At 39.1% G+C, this 17,598-nt stretch overlaps 1 protein-coding gene across 1 annotated transcript in view; it reads right to left on the bottom strand.

The window, feature by feature from the left end:
* Positions 1-17,598, bottom strand: part of LOC136873801 (NF-X1-type zinc finger protein NFXL1) — a 213,111-nt gene that overhangs the window by 119,074 nt on the left and 76,439 nt on the right. The window contains exon 4 of the mRNA XM_067147048.2: positions 4,135-4,274. Within this exon, the coding sequence (XP_067003149.2) occupies positions 4,135-4,274 (140 nt within the window). The remainder of the gene's footprint in view (positions 1-4,134; positions 4,275-17,598) is intronic.

Below are 17,598 nucleotides of genomic sequence, written 5' to 3'. Positions count from 1 at the left end.
CATTGTTTTCTTCACGTTACATTTACTTGCGCTTTTATTGTGCTGCGGTTGGTAAGGGATTATCATCAACATACTTGACGGGAAGGAGATCACGTGCCACTTTACATTGGCCAATAAGAATACAGGTACCTACTTCAGAAATGAACATGGCGTGTAATAATCTTTATTAGGTTATAAAAGTAAATGTGCTTTTTGGGGCGGGATGGTGGGTTCCTGGACATCGCAATGAACACATCTCTCCTTTGAGACGCTCTCCAAGTAAAATTTCACTAATTCCACTCACTTGTAACATTACAAATTACGCCGGTCTACGGGCTGTACTAATGCCCCGAGTTAACATTTGGTGAAATGAGATCACCTGCTACAATAATGCTCTTTTCTGTGTCGCTCCCCACATAGCTGATTCATCATCATCATCATCATCATCATCCTCTTTTTCCCTGATCCAGCTCCTACCAGGTCAGAGGATTTATGTCACTTCTGCACCTTCCTCTCTCCTTCCACTATTTCTCTTCTATCATTTTGTCCCAGTCCAGGTTTCTTCTTCTTGTACTCCTCTTTACTGAATCGATCCAGTGTGTTCTAGATCTTCCTCAGGCTCTCTTTTCCTTGAACTTCATCTCCATCCTCTTTACATGTCCAAACCATCTTATTTTACTACGATCAACTTTCTCATTTAGGTTTTCTATTTTGACGTTCTTTCTCACATCTTTGTTTCTCAATCTGTCTTTCCTGTTATACTTTTTAGGCATTTCATTTCATAGGATTGAACACTACTCCCGCCTCCCCCCCTACTTGTCATTGTCAAGGTCTCAGCTGCATAAGTCATTACATGCACATAATGCATTTTATACATTATCTCTCTACACTTCCGTGGTACTTCCTTATTCTAGACAAGGTTTCTTCCAGTCTGGTAGAATGCACTGCCCTGTTGCACCCTCTTGCTAACCTCCATGTCCAGCCTTGTATTCTGCGTTAATTAACTCCCTAGGTATTGGAAACTGTCAATAATTTTCACATTGCCATTCCCTTGACTTTCTCCTCTTGATATCACCATGGTCTTGCTTTTCTCCGTGCCAATTTTCATACCATGTTTTTCAATTTTCTCATTCACTGCTTCAAGTTGTTCTTGTACTTCTTTGCAGTTCGTTCCTCAGATCACAATATTGTCTGCAAATAATAACAACTTCATTTTTCTATTACCATAGCTTCTTTAGTCTCCTTTACAATTTCATCCATAACCACAGGAAACAAAAGAGGCAACAGCACACTCCCCTGTCTTAGTACAGTTTTATTTCTTAACCATTCTGTCTTTCCAACCAGAGTCTGTACACTGATGATGCAGATGATTCATAGATATATGCAGTGGGAAATGATTCTTCAATTACTTAGGTTTCATACTGAATATACATCACTACCACTTTTCCAAAAAATGTTTATTTTCACTGAGTATTTATTACATTTTCAAAGACAATTACTGAAATTAAGTTTGTTAAAGATTTTAATCTTAATTATTTCTTGGATTACAATTTGGATCATTAAGATATTATTGGATTATCATACCCGACTATACTGAATTTAGTTTTAAAACAACTCTGATTGGAAGTTAATTGGAACTAAGTGATTCATCTTTTTTTTTTTTTGCTAGTTGCTTCACGTCGCACCGACACAGATAGGTCTTATGGCGACGATGGGACGGGAAAGGGCTAGGAGTGGGAAGGAAGCGTCTGTGGCCTTAATTAAAATACAGCCCCAGCATTTGCCTGGTGTGAAAATGGGAAACCACGGAAAACCATTTTCAGGGCTGCCGACAGTGGGGTTCGAACCTACTATCTCCCGAATACTGGACACTGGCCGCACTTAAGCGACTGCAGCTATCGAGCTCGGTAAATTGATTCATCTTAATATGTAGACTTTCATGACCACTAAATGACATTATGATAATTACTTGGGGATATTAGGTCGTGTAATATTAAATACCAGCTGACGCATTTCGATTCTGCGACCAGGATCGTCTTCAGAGCAGTAACAAAGCATAATGGCAACTGTCACTCCATAGTAACCAGACTCAAGATAGAGAGACCCTGTCAGAAATATAGTTCATTCCAGGGCCTCCAGAGTCATGGAGAAAGATGTTGACGAGTTAACTATGCAGGAGAACCATGATCTACTCAACATATAGCCGTCACCTTTGTTGAAACTATTCGGGTGTTTAGCAATTTCTATCGTCTCACAAATGATTCTAGGAAAAAAAAGTTTTTCTTTACAAATGACAGAAGTTGCATAAGAAATTATTTGACGGTCATTATGTATGGCATGTTCGAGCCCCTGTTAGAAATATAGTTCATTCCAGGGCCTCCCGAGTCATGGAGAAAGATGTTGGCGAGTTAACTATGGAGGGTAGCCATGATCTACTCGGTATATAGCAGTCACCTTTGTTGAAATTATTCGGGCGTTTAGCAATTTCTATCGCCTCACAAATGATTCTGTCATTTGACAGAAGTTGCATCAAAAATTATTTGATGGTCATTATGTATGGCATGTTCTGCCACAGCAGACTTCTCTGGCTGGCAAAGACGTAAGTGCCTGCAATGTTCTTTAACCCTTGTTGCTACCTTCCTACACGTTTGGCCAACATAAACCGATCCACTGGAGCAAGGAATCATATATATTCCAGCGCAGTTTAAACCAATAGGGTCTTTGACAGATCGCAAACAATTGCCTATGATGATATTAGACTTAAAAATGGTCTTGATACTGTGCTTTCTGACAATATTGCCAATCCTATCCGTGACAGATTGTATGTATGGATGATAGGAAATTCTTAGGTTTAAATTCTTAGGTTTAGATTGTATGTATGGCAAGAAGGCCAGACTCAAAGGACGAGAATCATGTGACAATCTGTCTTTTAGCTTAGGATGTAACACTTCGCCAATCTATTTCCTTGAATAGCCATTGCTCAGAAATGTTCTGGTCAGGAACTCAAGTTCACCGTTTAATTTATCCTCCTCACAAACCTCCCTTGCTCGGCTGATTAGGGTGTTAAGCTAGCTCGATTCCAAATGATGTTTCTCGTGGTTTGCGATAGCAGGCTTCTACAGTAAAACAAAGTAATTGCCTTCTCCTTGCTGACGATATGAAGATCTTTAAGGTGGTAAATAGTGAGTTGGACTGTAAGTTGGTGCAGCCTGACATAAATCTCCTAAGTAACTAGTGTCTAAAATGGCTAGTTTAATTTAATACTTCAAAATGCAATGCAATTACATTTTTGCATATGTTGGAACCAATAAATTACCCTTACCATTTATGCAATTAACAAATAGCTTGTGTGAAAGAAAGAAATTATCTTGCTGTGACACTTTCAAACTTTTACGGTCTTTCCTTCGAGAAATATTTAGACAAGACTTCTGGGAAATGTTTTAAATTAGTTGGCTTTCTGGAAAGAAACTGCACTGTACTAGTTTCTCCTAGAACTTTGATAACTTTGTTTTGCACACTAATCAGGCCATCGTTAGAATACTGTTGCGAGGTGTGGCTACCTTCTCAGCAGTATTTACACTAAACTTGAAAATAGTCCAAAAGAGGTTCACGAAAAAGATCAGCTACAGAGGTTTGCACGTAACTCTCACTTCATCTAATTATGAGTCTTTTTGTGAGGCTATGAATATGAGAACATTGCACTCGGGCCACAGATGTACCAATGCCCACTTTCTTTATAAGTGTCTGATGAATAGAGTGGATTGCTCAACATGATAGAATGTTGTTATACGGCAGCAGGAAAGGAGAGGGTGAAATCTGGTGCCAGCACATAGCCTACTCCTGTTGAATAGCACCAAGGGGTCTGCTTAAGGCTTAACGATTCCATCTGATGGATGAATTGCCATCAACAGCGTCCTATGCCCTAACTCCACATGAACACTGCAGAGAGGTTTGGAACTGATTCCAGGCCAGGCTCTTGGCATGCAATCTAGTGATTAGAAATTGTATACGATCATGGCCACCAGATGGACTACTTGTAAATATTTATTTATTGGAAGTATAAGATCCAGTTTGATAAAAGCTGAACTAAGTCACTGTCACATTAGCCAAGCAATAGAAGGTTACAGATAGTGAAACGGAACAATTAAAACTTACCATGACCACTGAAGGTCAGAGTGTCCTTTCTGATGAGGCAGGTCTTCCAATGCTTGCTTTTGGAAAGCAATGCTATCTCTTGCCCAGCGTTGGATGCATGTCAAATGAAAGAAGCAGTAGCACTCCACACAATTCCAAATCTGAAAAAAGTTATTGAATTAATTAAAAATATTTACACAAACTAAACAGAAGACAAAACATTTTTTAACAAAGAATACTTTTCTCGGAGGACCTACTTGGTAAAAAGTGCACACACACACATTTCAAATGGTAATCAAAGCAGTAAGCCTTTATACGAGTGACATGACAAGCCGGTGATAGGATTCATATTTCACATAAAAATATATATTCTAACTGCTGTAAAAATATTGCCACCAGTCATTAACTCTCAAAACAATGAGCTATTCTTATTTCACTAGGGATCAGTTAGCCATCCCTATGGCGTCATGCGAAGGCTAGTAATCCCCAACATAACAACAATGTTGAACATACAAAAACAGTAGGAAGTTCGATTTGAACCTCCACTGTCAACTATGGTGTTTGACACTACCCATCCCTGTGGCGTCATGCGACGGCTAGTAATCCCGAACATAACAACAATGTTAAACATGCAAAAGAAAAGGTAGGAAGTTCGATTTGAACCTCCACTGTCAACAATGGTGTTTGACACGACCCGATTAAAAAGGGGATGGGAGCATTAGGTGGATTCAAACCATTGCAGTTTATACCCTGTCGCTAGAGGCACCTGTTTTTCGCAAAGCACAAAATTGTGAAACTTTTGCAGAATTTTACAAATTTTGCTCAAAAACGCAAAACTATTTACGTTTAAGCAACATCGCAAAATAATTTACAAAATTATTCGGAGTTGCATCATTTGAAGTTAACGACGGAGATTCGAGGAAAGTTGTGGCAATAAAATTTGATAAACGATGCCACAATTGACTTTATACCTGTTTGATACATATATATATATAATACCAATATAAATGGTCCGTTATTGGATATTATAAATTTTCCAGCTAGCTCATTCTTGGTTGCCAGCGTTTCGCCCTCGTGTGCTAGGGTGGGCTCGTCAGTTTCCTGTGAAGTGAGAAATTTATCGTGTTCATAATTATGTGATGGAGTGACGGTGTCCTCTTGCCTGTTGAAAATCGCTGCTGATTGGTGCGTTTAATTTCTTATTTTGTGCTCAGTCTATTAAAATAGTTGTGACAGTTTCTGATCGAGAAAAAGAATTTGCATCGGAAGGATTTTGTGTGTTTGACAAAACTAGAAAGATACCGGTACTGATATGCAAATACTGTAATGTGCGAACTGAATGGCAGAGAAGAACAAGGAAAAGGCGCTCACGACGACAAGCATCAGGAGACATGCTAGTCTCACAGACACCAGTTCAGTGGCAAAACAAGCGAAATACGATAAAGACGAATTCATTTTATCTACAACTCAAGTTTTTACGGAGGCAAATACTCCACTGGAAAAAGCTGATCATCCGAAGATGAAAGAGTGGATGGAGAAATATATACCAGGTTTGTGCAATACTATAAAAATTTTCTGAGGAAGAAATTTGAGGTTATGTTTTTCTAATAACTTTGTGTGGTTATGCTAGTTTTCTCGTTTAATGACATTTAGGCCTAGATAATGCATGCTAGAACCCTCATTTACTTAAAATTATAAATGATTTAATTCATTCAAATGATGTTAAAGAGCCCTCTAATATTAGGCCTATTGATTTTTTAAGGTGCTGGAGACTTGCCCACAGCTAGAAGACTACGGGAAGGTTCTGTACCGCAAATCATCAAAGAGGAGGAGGAAAGATTAAAAGAAGCTGTGAAAGATGAGGGAGTTTCAATTCTGTGTGATGAAACGACTGATAAAAAAGGGCAATATGTGTTTATGGTTCATGTGAAAGTGCTTAACTGTGGCGATAGAACCGTTCAGAAGCTATTTATAGGGGGAGTGAAAGTTATTGCAAATGCTAATGCTACAGCATGTTCACAGGCAATTGTGAATGTAATTCACAAACTTGAAATTCAGTAATAGAATGTAGTTTCTATAACTTCAGATTCAGCATGTTACATAAGCAAGTGCATAAACCCAGTTAGGGTTTTAGTTTCAGAAGGGTTAGTACACACGCAGTGCTGGGCTCATAAACTGAATTTGGTAGGCAGTGTGCGGGCTGTGGAACTTAGTGCTTTGAACCAATGTGTTGTACAGGCAAAACACATCTTCCTTTACATGGAAGAGACAGCATGTATACATTCAATTCTTGAAACAGAAATATTAAAGATGAACCCACTAAAGCTAAACTCTTCCCTATTCCTGCTCCTGCTCATGGAAGCACACGTAAATCGGCTCTCCGTTTAAGCGAATTTTGTAGGTGAACGGAAGCAGTGTGTGGTGTGTAAAAGTGCAGATCTGTGGAACTTGTGCCAGGGTTCAAGTTGAGACCAGTTTTTAATCGATATTGTTGTGTATATCAGCATAATATTAAAAATGGGCCGTCATCCTAACAAAGCTAGCAGCGGTAGTGCCAGCAGTGGTGCCAACGAAATTGAACAGGCGGTGAGAAAGGTACTGGACGAGGCCGTGCTCTCCGAACACTTCGTGGAAAGTATTGTAAGTGCAGTGGCAAGACAGGTGACGGAAATTGTGGTGAAAGAACTTGAGCGTAGTCTCCAGTTCAATGCTGAATTGGTGAAGGACCTAAACAAAAAACTCGAGGGCCGCGAAAGAGAAATAAAACATCTCAAAGAAGAAGTTGAGGCGAAGTGCGACTCCCTGGAACAGTACCAAAGGAGGTCAAGTTTATGTCTGTTTGGTATTGATGAAAGTGAGGGTGAGAACACAGACGACATTGTTGTGAGCCTCTGCAATAAACTGGATGCCACGGTAACCAAAACTGACATTGACAGGAGCCACAGAGTAGGACCGAAGGTGCCTGGAAAACCTCGGCCCATCATTGTGAAGTTCACGTCCTTCCGTTCCAGGCAAGAGGTTTTCACACAGAAGCGCCAACTGAAAGGAACACCTACCACGATACGAGAAGACTTGACTGCAACTCGTCTAGCAAATCTGAAGGCAGCCATCACTGTTCATGGACTAAGGAACACTTGGACTGATCACGGGGATATCATAATTAAGTTGGCAAATGGTACAAGGTGTCGTATCAACCGCATGTGTGATATTCCTAGATTGTAATCTGCAAACATCACCACATCAGTACAGAACTACATTCGCTTTTAATGTGAGTACCGAAATATTGTCTTCCCTTGCTTTCATAGTAGGAATTCACTACAGTTAAGTTTCACTTTCTCTTTCTCCTCTCTCTCTCTCCTCTTCCTCCCTCCCATTCATCAATCTCCCATAACATGCTTCCCATCACATCTTTTACTATATCAGGTATCTGTTTTCCAAGTATAACATCGCTAGTTAGAACCCTCTAATTTAAAATTGGATTCATTTGTGTGATTTACCTTGTATAATCTGTTTGTAGTGTGTTCTGTCATTGTTATTAGCTTTGCACTGTCTTTTATTTCTCCAGTGATCAGTATTGCTTGAACTGTATTTAACCCTAGTCCTCTCGTTAGTACTGTTTTAGTTTTAATTTTCTGTTCCGAAGATGGCATACCTTTTAACACAACAAGGGCATGCTTCTGATGACAGCAGGTCTAAGCGCATTCCTTTAATTCCATCCCCTTGCTCCCCTCTTCCGTTAACCGCTCCCTTCACTCACATAGGTGCTACAGCAAACCCAGGTCCTATTTCAGCCGCTCCTATCTTGAAGGAAACCGTGGACCAATTTCCAAGAGCTCTTAATGTTTGTCACTGTAATGTGCAGTCTTTGCTCTTCCAAACGCGCATGGATGAAATGCATAACCTGTTTTTTATGCGCCAGTTCCATGCAATTCTTATGTCTGAAACGTGGCTGAGCAGCAAATGCCCCAGTTCAGCTGTTGACATAGACGGGTACGTCCTTCTACGAAATGACCGCGAGGGGAAAGGCGGTGGGGGGGGGGTGTGTGTGTGTGTGTGTGTGGCTGCTTATGTTGCCAGAGACCTCAACCCTCAAGTAATTAACCATTCACCTTCACAGTATGAACGTAAACCAGAGTTTTTGTTTATAGAGATAACACTGTCTAGAACGAAATGCTTGCTAGGAGTAGTTTACAAGCCTCCGAAAGTAGGGTATTTGACCGACCTTGAGACTGAAATACTAAACCTTCTGCCAGACTATGAACACGTTATTGTAATGGGCGACTTCAACACAAATTTGTTAGACAGTACCGCAGCTTCAACTCGACAGTTTCGTAACATTTTCGAAGCATGTAACATGACAATTCTACCTCTCGGACCAACCCACCACACTAATAGCAGTCACACCCTTCTCGATCTAATAATAACAAACAATTCAGCGAAAGTCCTGCAACATGGACAGACATCAGCCCCGGGGCTATCTGGACATGACATAATCTACCTGTCCTACCAATTACAAACTCCGGAACCAAGGTCGAAAATATTATCATTCAGGGACCTCCGACGAATTGACGCAGATAAATTAGTAGAAGATGCTCTTTCCGTGCCGTGGATGGAGATAAATCGCGCCAATAATCTACAGGAAATGGTCTCAACATTTAATAACCTAGTAACGCAACTCTACGATCGGCACGCCCCAGTGCATACGGGAAAAGGTTCCAGAGCTCCTAAGCCGTGGATAGATGACGAAATTCGCCACTTAATGGCTAAACGAGACGCTGCTCATAGACGATACATGCACTACCCAACGGAAGTGAACCACCAGACTTATAAAACACTGCGTAATAAAACGACCTCTAAAATTCGAAGCGCTAGACTACGTTATGCCCATAACTTGATTAGACCTGACGTACGCCCTGCGACAATGTGGAAATCTATGAAATATTTTGGTTTCAATAACCAGAAATCTAACGATGAACTAAATGTTAACGTAGATGAATTAAACAACCATTTCATCTCGCCAACGGGAATTAATCCGGTCGTAAGGGAGAAAACTATTAATACATATGATAATACGCCATCTCCACAAAGAGATCAATTTTACTTCAGTCACGTCACACCGCAAGAAGTGATTGACTCAATAAAACGCATCAAGACCAGGGCTAGGGGCGTAGATAATATAGGCCATGAAATGCTCATGAAAATTCTCCACCACATCATTTATCCATTGGTAAATATTTTTAATTACTCCCTGCAACAGGGGACTTATCCGGAAATATGGAAAATGGCCATAGTTCGCCCGCTTCCGAAAATAAGACTGGCGAAGGACGTCGGTGACTATCGGTCGATTAGCATCTTATGCACATTGTCAAAAGCTTTAGAATTCATAGTTCACAAGCAAATTACCATCTATCTTATTCAACACAATCTTCTTGATATCCACCAGTCCGGCTTTAGACCGAGACACAGCACCTGCAGTGCATTAACACATGTGACTGATGACATAAGGCAAGCTATGGACAACAAACAACTGACAGTTCTAGCGTTATTGGACTTTAGTAAAGCTTTCGACACTGTTGACAGGGACATACTTATATCCAAATTAAATAGTTTAAATTTCTCCGCGAGTGCACTCCAGTGGATCAGATCTTATCTCACCGGTCGCCAGCAGTGTGTACTTAATAACAACAATGAATATTCAAATTGGCGTACGGTCGACGTAGGAATACAACAAGGATCTGTACTGGGCCCCCTATTTTTCTCTTTGTATATAAATGGCATATCTTCCGGATTAAAACACTGTAAATACCACTTATACGCTGATGACCTACATATATATATACACAGCAAACCCGAAAACCTACACTCAGAAACACGTCACCTGAATGAAGACTTGATGACTATAGATATATGGGCCAGAAATCACAGATTAAAATTAAACCCATCAAAATCCCAGGCAATAATTATTGGTTACCCTAAATTACTTTGCAAGCTCAATCGAACAGCGTTACCACAGTTGTCCATAAGTGGTACTCCCATACAGTATAGCCAAAATGTAGGAAATCTTGGCATAATATTTGACGAACATCTGTCCTGGTCTGCCCAAACTATATCTGTGTGTAGGAAAATATACGGAACGCTACGCTGTCTCAGTAAATTCAAATTCACCTTCCCTTTGAAACTAAAGAAAATTCTTGTGGAATCACTCGTATTACCTCATTTTGATAATTGCGACATAGTTTACAACAACCTAGGAGTAGACTGGGGAAGGAAATTACAGTGCGCTCAGAATGCCTGTGTAAGATTTATCTGTGGACTTCGTTACGCTGACCATGTCACACTGTCTTACACGCGGCTCGGGTGGCTTCGCCTGCAAGAACGACGCACACTTCATACTCTTTGCTTCTTGCATACTATTCTTAAAAGTTCTCAACCAGCCTATCTCCGTGATCGAATGAAGCTCTTCTCCACAGACCATAACAAAAATACCCGATCCTGCAGCACCATGTGTTTATCCCTTCCTGTACACAGAACAGCAGTCTACATGAAATCATTCACCGTTACCGGAGTCCGACAATGGAATCTCTTACCAGTGGACGTCAGAAGCATGTCCAGCAGCTTAGCTTTTAAACATGCCTGTGTCGAAATACTAGGTAAACATGGATGAATCATCAAATTATGACCTGAAAACACCTACTCCTACAGCCTCTTCATCATCATTTCCCTCTTCCCTTCACAGATATTCTTCTTCTTCCTCTTCTTCTACTTCTTACTAATCCTTTTCTTCACCTCTCAACTGAAGGCAATATTTCGGTGTACTATAGAAATGTATATATTTTCTAAACTTTTTCTTAAGTAGTTGTTATAGTACTCATAATTCATAATGATACTCTTAGTACTCATTATTCATAATTATATTCTTACTACTCATTATTCATAGTTATATTCTTAGTACTCATTATTCATAATTATATTCTTAGTACCGGTACTCATTATTCATAATTATATTCTTAGTACTCATTGTTCATAATTATATTCTGCACTTTACGTACGATTTATATTAGATAGATGATATGATCTTGTTTTAAAAGTGTGGTTACCTTTGTTAATGGTATTACTGTTACTATTGTCCATATTATCATATTATTGTCATCAGTAGTTATTATTAAGTGTTCTAGGTTAAGACAGGTTAAGTGTAAGAAAGGGAGTACATCCCTAACTTTGCCAGGATAAATAAAACATATTACTATTACTATGTCTTCCCTTGCTGGATCACCAGGTGGAACTCATGGTTTAAAATTGTTGAGTACCTTGGAGAATATCTTCGTGATCAGTCAGTGATTTTGATAGTGAAAAGGCATTCTCAACGTATTGTAATGTAATGCCTGACAGGAGGACAGCTCTGACTTCCATTAATATGGAACTCATGGTATCTCTTGTCTTTTTCAGACTGATGTGTAAATGATAGGCTAGTAAAGTGACAGCTGATACAATTTTTTCAAATTTCCATGCTTTGATATAATGTGTAATACTGTACTTGTTCTAAGCAGGAGCATAACTCATGTTCACAGGCAATTATGAATGTAATTGTATGCAAAAATACAACGTTGTTATACTGCAAAAGTGTTATCAACTAAGTTCTTGGTTTACCTGTTATTGCTGAAAAGTGGAAATAAAATTTTGTGAAATTATTGACGAAACAAAATAAAAATAGCTAAAAATATACTGAAATGACTGTAAAAAAAATGACAAAATTAGGCAAAAATTTTCAACACAAACAGGTGCCTCTACCAACCGCCCATATACTGTGCCTCTAGCAACTAAGCTAATATAGTGAAAACTCTTTAATTCGAAGTCGGTTAATTTGAAATACGTGTATTTCAAAGTAGATGCCAATTCCTGAATTAAAATATTGGCCTTCATGTGTTTTTTTTCAATAAGTTAATTTGAAATATAGTTAATATGTAATTCAAAGTTCTGATCAGAGCCCTAAACTATGTAATTCCAAATCAGTACTGTAATCTGGTTGCTGCAAAGCAGCTAACAAATAAAGTCATTGTAGACAACAATAATTGACAGTGAGCAACTGTCTCGTATCCCTCATTATCGCATACGCTCTTCAATTTCAGTAATTAAAGCTTATATTGCTGCTTCTTTGTTACTCCTTTTTTTACTGCATTGTCAACGAGGCTTTATATTGTCGTGAGGTACACGTACGGTACGGTTGCGGAGTTGTCTTTGTTCAAGTTTTGTTGAGTCTAAATTTGTTTCTAATGGAATTGCAAGCAGATGAAATATCGAAAACGGAGTATGTCACGCGCCAGCCGGCAACGATCTGGTTGCGCACTTAACCCAATTTCTGGCTTATCAACTGTACATAACTCGTCAATTTCAAAGTTCTTGCTGCAGCCGCATTTTATTACTGTATTCTTTTCGTGATTGTAGACACCGCCTGTGAATTGTTTCTAATTGTCTAATGGAATTCCCTACAATTGCACACCCTTTCTGACGATAGCAGGTGACTGACAATAGTTTAGTTGCTTCAGTTTATCGTTTCTTATTTACGAAAAAGTAATCAAAATTATGGATCGGTGTGTTCTAAACATTCAGGAAGAGCTGGCCAGTCTATTTTAAGATTGATGAACCCTGGACTTCTTTGTTATTATTACCATGTAAGTCTCTGTACTGTACACCCAATTTTTTCAGTTTCCTTTTATTGTTTTATTCTAAACTGAAAAAATACTGGAATTATTATCTTTCTTACAATTTCTGCTCTATTTGCCTTGAGGATCGGTGGTATCTGGGTTCGAGTCGCAAATACAACACTAACTTACATATTCTCAATATTTTTTGCTAGACAGAAATTAGTTTAATTCAAAGTTACGTAATTCAAAGTCCGATTTTTTTGGTCCTGATCAATTTGAATTATCAAGGTTTTACTGTACATTGCACTGTCAGAGTAGGTCGCATAACCTCAACTTAATGATGGGGTATATTATTAATGGTTTTATTGGAAAGGTAGCTGCTCCTTTACCTTCTAGAAACAATTTCCTGCACTGTTTGTTGTTTATGTGGTATGCACTGATCTAGAAATCGGATCTCAGTGATATCTAGAAGCCAGATACTATGTATACTACTGTTTCATGACCAGTACTACACATGTTTACCCTGATTGGTGTGTCTCTGATGTTGCATTCTTCTATTTTCGCTAAAGGCCAAACTTTGCGTGGAGAGTGCATGTAATATATACATGGTCAATAGAATCTGAGGATGTTCTTGTAGAACGGAACATATCATTCTAGTTGTAACTGTCCATTTTTTACAGGTATGTTATAGCATTACATTTTGTATTTTTGACAGCCTGAAAAAGTTATATTATATGCCCCCAAGATCTTACGGAAAAAAACTGGGGTGCATCAATTATGCAATGAGGTCCATTATGCAATGGCATCTATTATGCAAATAAATATGGTAATTGTCCTAATGCGCGTCATCATGCTCGGTAATTGTTACAAGTTATAAATTTTATAATTGGGTCTGTCTGAACAATGAACAATGATGGTATGTCTCTTGTAATATTACATATGCAATTAATAAAAGTCAAATGTATTGAAAAGGTGTCTCAAGAGACATTTTTTCATAAAAATAGTAATTGTTGGACGGCATTTTTGTACACAATCAATCACTACTGATCTGCATTTAGGGCAGTCGCCCAGGTGGCAGATTCGCTATCTGTTGTTTTCCTAGACTTTTCTTAAATTATTGCAAAGAAATTGGAAATTTATTGAACATCTCCCTTGGTAAGTTATTCCAATCCCTAACTCCCCTTCCTATAAACAAATATTTGCACCAATTCGTCCTCTTGAATTCCAACTTTATCTTCATATTGTGATCTTTCCTACTTTTAAAGACACCATCCAAACTTATTCGTCTACTGATGTCCACCCACGCCATCTCTCCACTGACAGCTCGGAACATACCACTTAGTCAAGCAGCTCGTCTCCTTTCTCCCAAGTCTTCCCAGCCCAAACTTTGCAACATTTTTGTAACGCTACTCTTTTGTTGGAAATCACCCAGAATAAATCAAGCTGCTTTTCTTTGGAATTTTTCTAGTTCCTGAATCAAGTAATCCTGGTAAGGGTCCCATACACTGGAACCATACTCTAGTCGGGGTCTCACCAGAGACAAATATGCTCTCTTCTTTACATCCTTACTACCCCGTTTATCATCATACCATTGCCTACTGTCCATCTTACAACATTATCGAGGTCATTTTGCAGTTGCTCACAATCTTGTAACTTATTTATTACTCTGTACAGAATAACATAATCTGCAAAAAGCCTAATCTCTGATTCCACTTCTTTACACATATCATTGATGTATATAAGAAAACATAAAGGTCCAATAATACTGCCTTGAGGAATTCCCCTATTAATTTTTACAGGGACAGATAAAGCTTCCCCTACTGTAATTCTCTGAGTTCTATTTTCTAGAAACAGAGCCACCCATTCAGTCACTCTTTTGTCAAGTCCAATTGCACTCATTTTTGCCAGTAGTCTCCCATGATCTACCCTATCAAATGCCTTAGACAGGTCAATCGCGATACAGTCCAATTGACCTCTTGAATCCAGGATATCTGCTATATCTTGCTGGAATCCTACAAGCTGGGCTTCAGTGGAATAACCTTTCCTAAACCCAAACTGCCTCCTATCAAACCAGTTATTAATTTTGCAAACATGTCTTATATAATCAGAAAGAATGCTTTCCCAAAGCTTACATACAAAGCATGTCAAACTGACTGGCCTGTAATTTTCAGCTTTATGTCTATCACCCTTTCCTTTATATACAGGTGCTACTATAGCAACTCTCCATTCATTTGGTAAAGTTCCTTCATGCAAACAATAATCAAACAAGTAGGCTACTTCAGATATGGTAGGTACTATATCTCAGCCCAATGTCTTTAGTATATCCACCGAAACCTTATCAATTCCAGCTGCTTTTCTAGTTTTCAACTTTTATATCTTACTGTAAATGTCATTGCTGTCATAGGTAAATTTTAATACTTCTTTAGTATTAGTCGCCTCCTCTATCTGGACATTATCCTTGTAACCAACAATCTTTACATACTGCTGACTGAATAATTCTGCCTTTTGAAGATCCTCGCATACACACTCCCCTTGTTCATTCATGATTCCTGGAATGTCCTTCTTGGAACTTCTGCCTTAAAGTACCTATACATACTTTTCCATTTTTCACTAAAATTAGTGTGACCACCAATTATGCTTGCTATCATGTTATCCTTAGCTGACTTCTTTGCTAGATTCAATTTCCTAGTAAGTTCCTTCAATTTCTCCTTACTTCCACAGCCATTTCTAACTATTTCTTTCCAACCTGCACCTCCTTCTTAATCTCTTTACTTCGCTGTTATAATATAGTGGATCTTTACCATTCCTTACCACCTTTAAAGGTACAAACCTATTTTCACATTCCTCAACAATTGCTTTAAACCCATCCCAGAGTCTGTTTACATTTTTATTTACCATTTTCCACCGATCATATTACTTATTAAAAACTCCCTCATGCCTGTTTTATCAGCCATATGGTACTGCCTAACAGTCCTAATTTTAATCTCTTCCTTTCACATTTATTTTTAATTACCACAAAAACAGCCTCATGATCACTAATACCATCTATTACTTCGGTTTCTCTATAGAGCTCATCTGGCTTTACCAGCACCACATTCAGAATATTCTTCCCTCTAGTTGGTTTCATCACTTTCTGAATCAGGTGCCCTTCCCATATTAACTTATTTGCCATTTGTTGGTCATGCTTACTGTCGTTTGCATTACCTTCCCAATTGACATTTGGTAAATTGAGATCACCCGCTATGATCATGTTCCTTTCCTTATCGTTTCCCACGTAGCTGATTATCAAATAATTCTGAATCAGCATCTGCGCTACCCTTTCCTGGTCTGTACACTTCAAAGACATCAAGTTGACTATTATCTTTAGGAATGAGCCTTACCCCTAGAATTTCGTGCTTGTCATCTTTAACTTTTTTGTAGCTTCCAAATTCTTCTTTCACGAGAACGAATACTCCCCCTCCTACCATTCCTATCCTATCTCTACGATACACCCTCCAGTTCCGTAAGAAAATTTCTGCATCCATTATATCATTTCTCAGCCATGATTCAACTCCTATTACAATATCTAGTAAGTATATATCTATTAAATTACTTAATTCTATTCCTTTCTTTCCAATACTTCTACAGTTGAGCACTAACAGTTTTATGTCATCCCTACTTGATTTCCAGTTCCCTGTTCCCTTAACACCGCTCCCTAGGCCACCCTGTTTCCCTGAGTGTACCTCCCTATTACCTTTTTAAACAAATTTCCTAACTTATATGTACCACTGCGGTTTAAGTGAAAGCCATCTGAGCGCAGATCCCTATCTCCTACCCACCCATTAGGATCTAGAAATTTCACTCCCAGTTTCCCCACATACCCACTCCATAGTCTCATTTAAATCCCCAATCACCTTCCAGTCAGTATCCCTCCTACACAGTATTCCACTGATAATCTCCACCTCCTTAAACTTCACCCTGCTGCCTTTACCAGATCCCACACATCCACAACTATGTTGGTACTTATACCTGCTTGTCTTACGTTGTTAGTACCAACATGAAACACTACCACCTTCTCCTTTCCCTCCTCCTTCTCTTCTACTTTCCTCAACATCTGCCTTAGCCTAATTCCTGGATAACACTCTACTCTGGTACCCTTTCCTCCACACACTTTCCCGACATGTCTAACGATAGAATCCCCCATGACCACAGCCTCAACCCTACCCACCTCATTTGATCCCCTCCCCACCTGGTCAGTCCAATCATTCCTGACAGCTGCAGAAGCTACTTCCTCCTCCCTTTTCTCCATTCCATGACCCTGTTCCACCTATCTTTTCCTATCCACTACTACACATTTCCCTTTCCTACCTCTTCCCTTTCTCCTACTTCTAAACTTCTCGGCAACAATTCCCTGTTCCTCATCTTCCCTTGGTTGTTCTACCTGCAGTGACTCGTACAGATTTCTCACCGACACCTGTCCTGAATTTTGATTCTGAATGGAGCCCTTAGCCTGCAATCCCCTTCCCCTTAAAACATTAGAACACCTGTCTTCCACAATTCCCCCCTTTCCTTCCCATCCCTCTATTACACCTACTGTATCCTGTACATTGTTTGGAGGCCTACTTTCCTTCCTGTCCTCTGAGAGAATCCTAATTATCTCCCTCAAGCTCTCCAACTCCTCCCTCATACTCCTTAATGCCTGGCCACTGCAAATAAAAGGGAATGCTGAAAATGGAACAAACAGGTAGAAAGTTGAGTTAAAATAGGAAGAAAGGAGGCAGATGGGATTCATACAAATAGGATGTATGCTACTGTATGATCTTTGTGTAATATAACATCACACACCTGCTCCATGTACACTTCT

Source organism: Anabrus simplex, chromosome 5 (assembly GCF_040414725.1).
Source record: "Anabrus simplex isolate iqAnaSimp1 chromosome 5, ASM4041472v1, whole genome shotgun sequence".
NCBI lineage: Eukaryota > Metazoa > Arthropoda > Insecta > Orthoptera > Tettigoniidae > Anabrus > Anabrus simplex.
The sequence above is the reverse complement of the archived record's forward strand: the minus strand, read 5'-3'. Positions and strand labels throughout refer to the sequence as shown.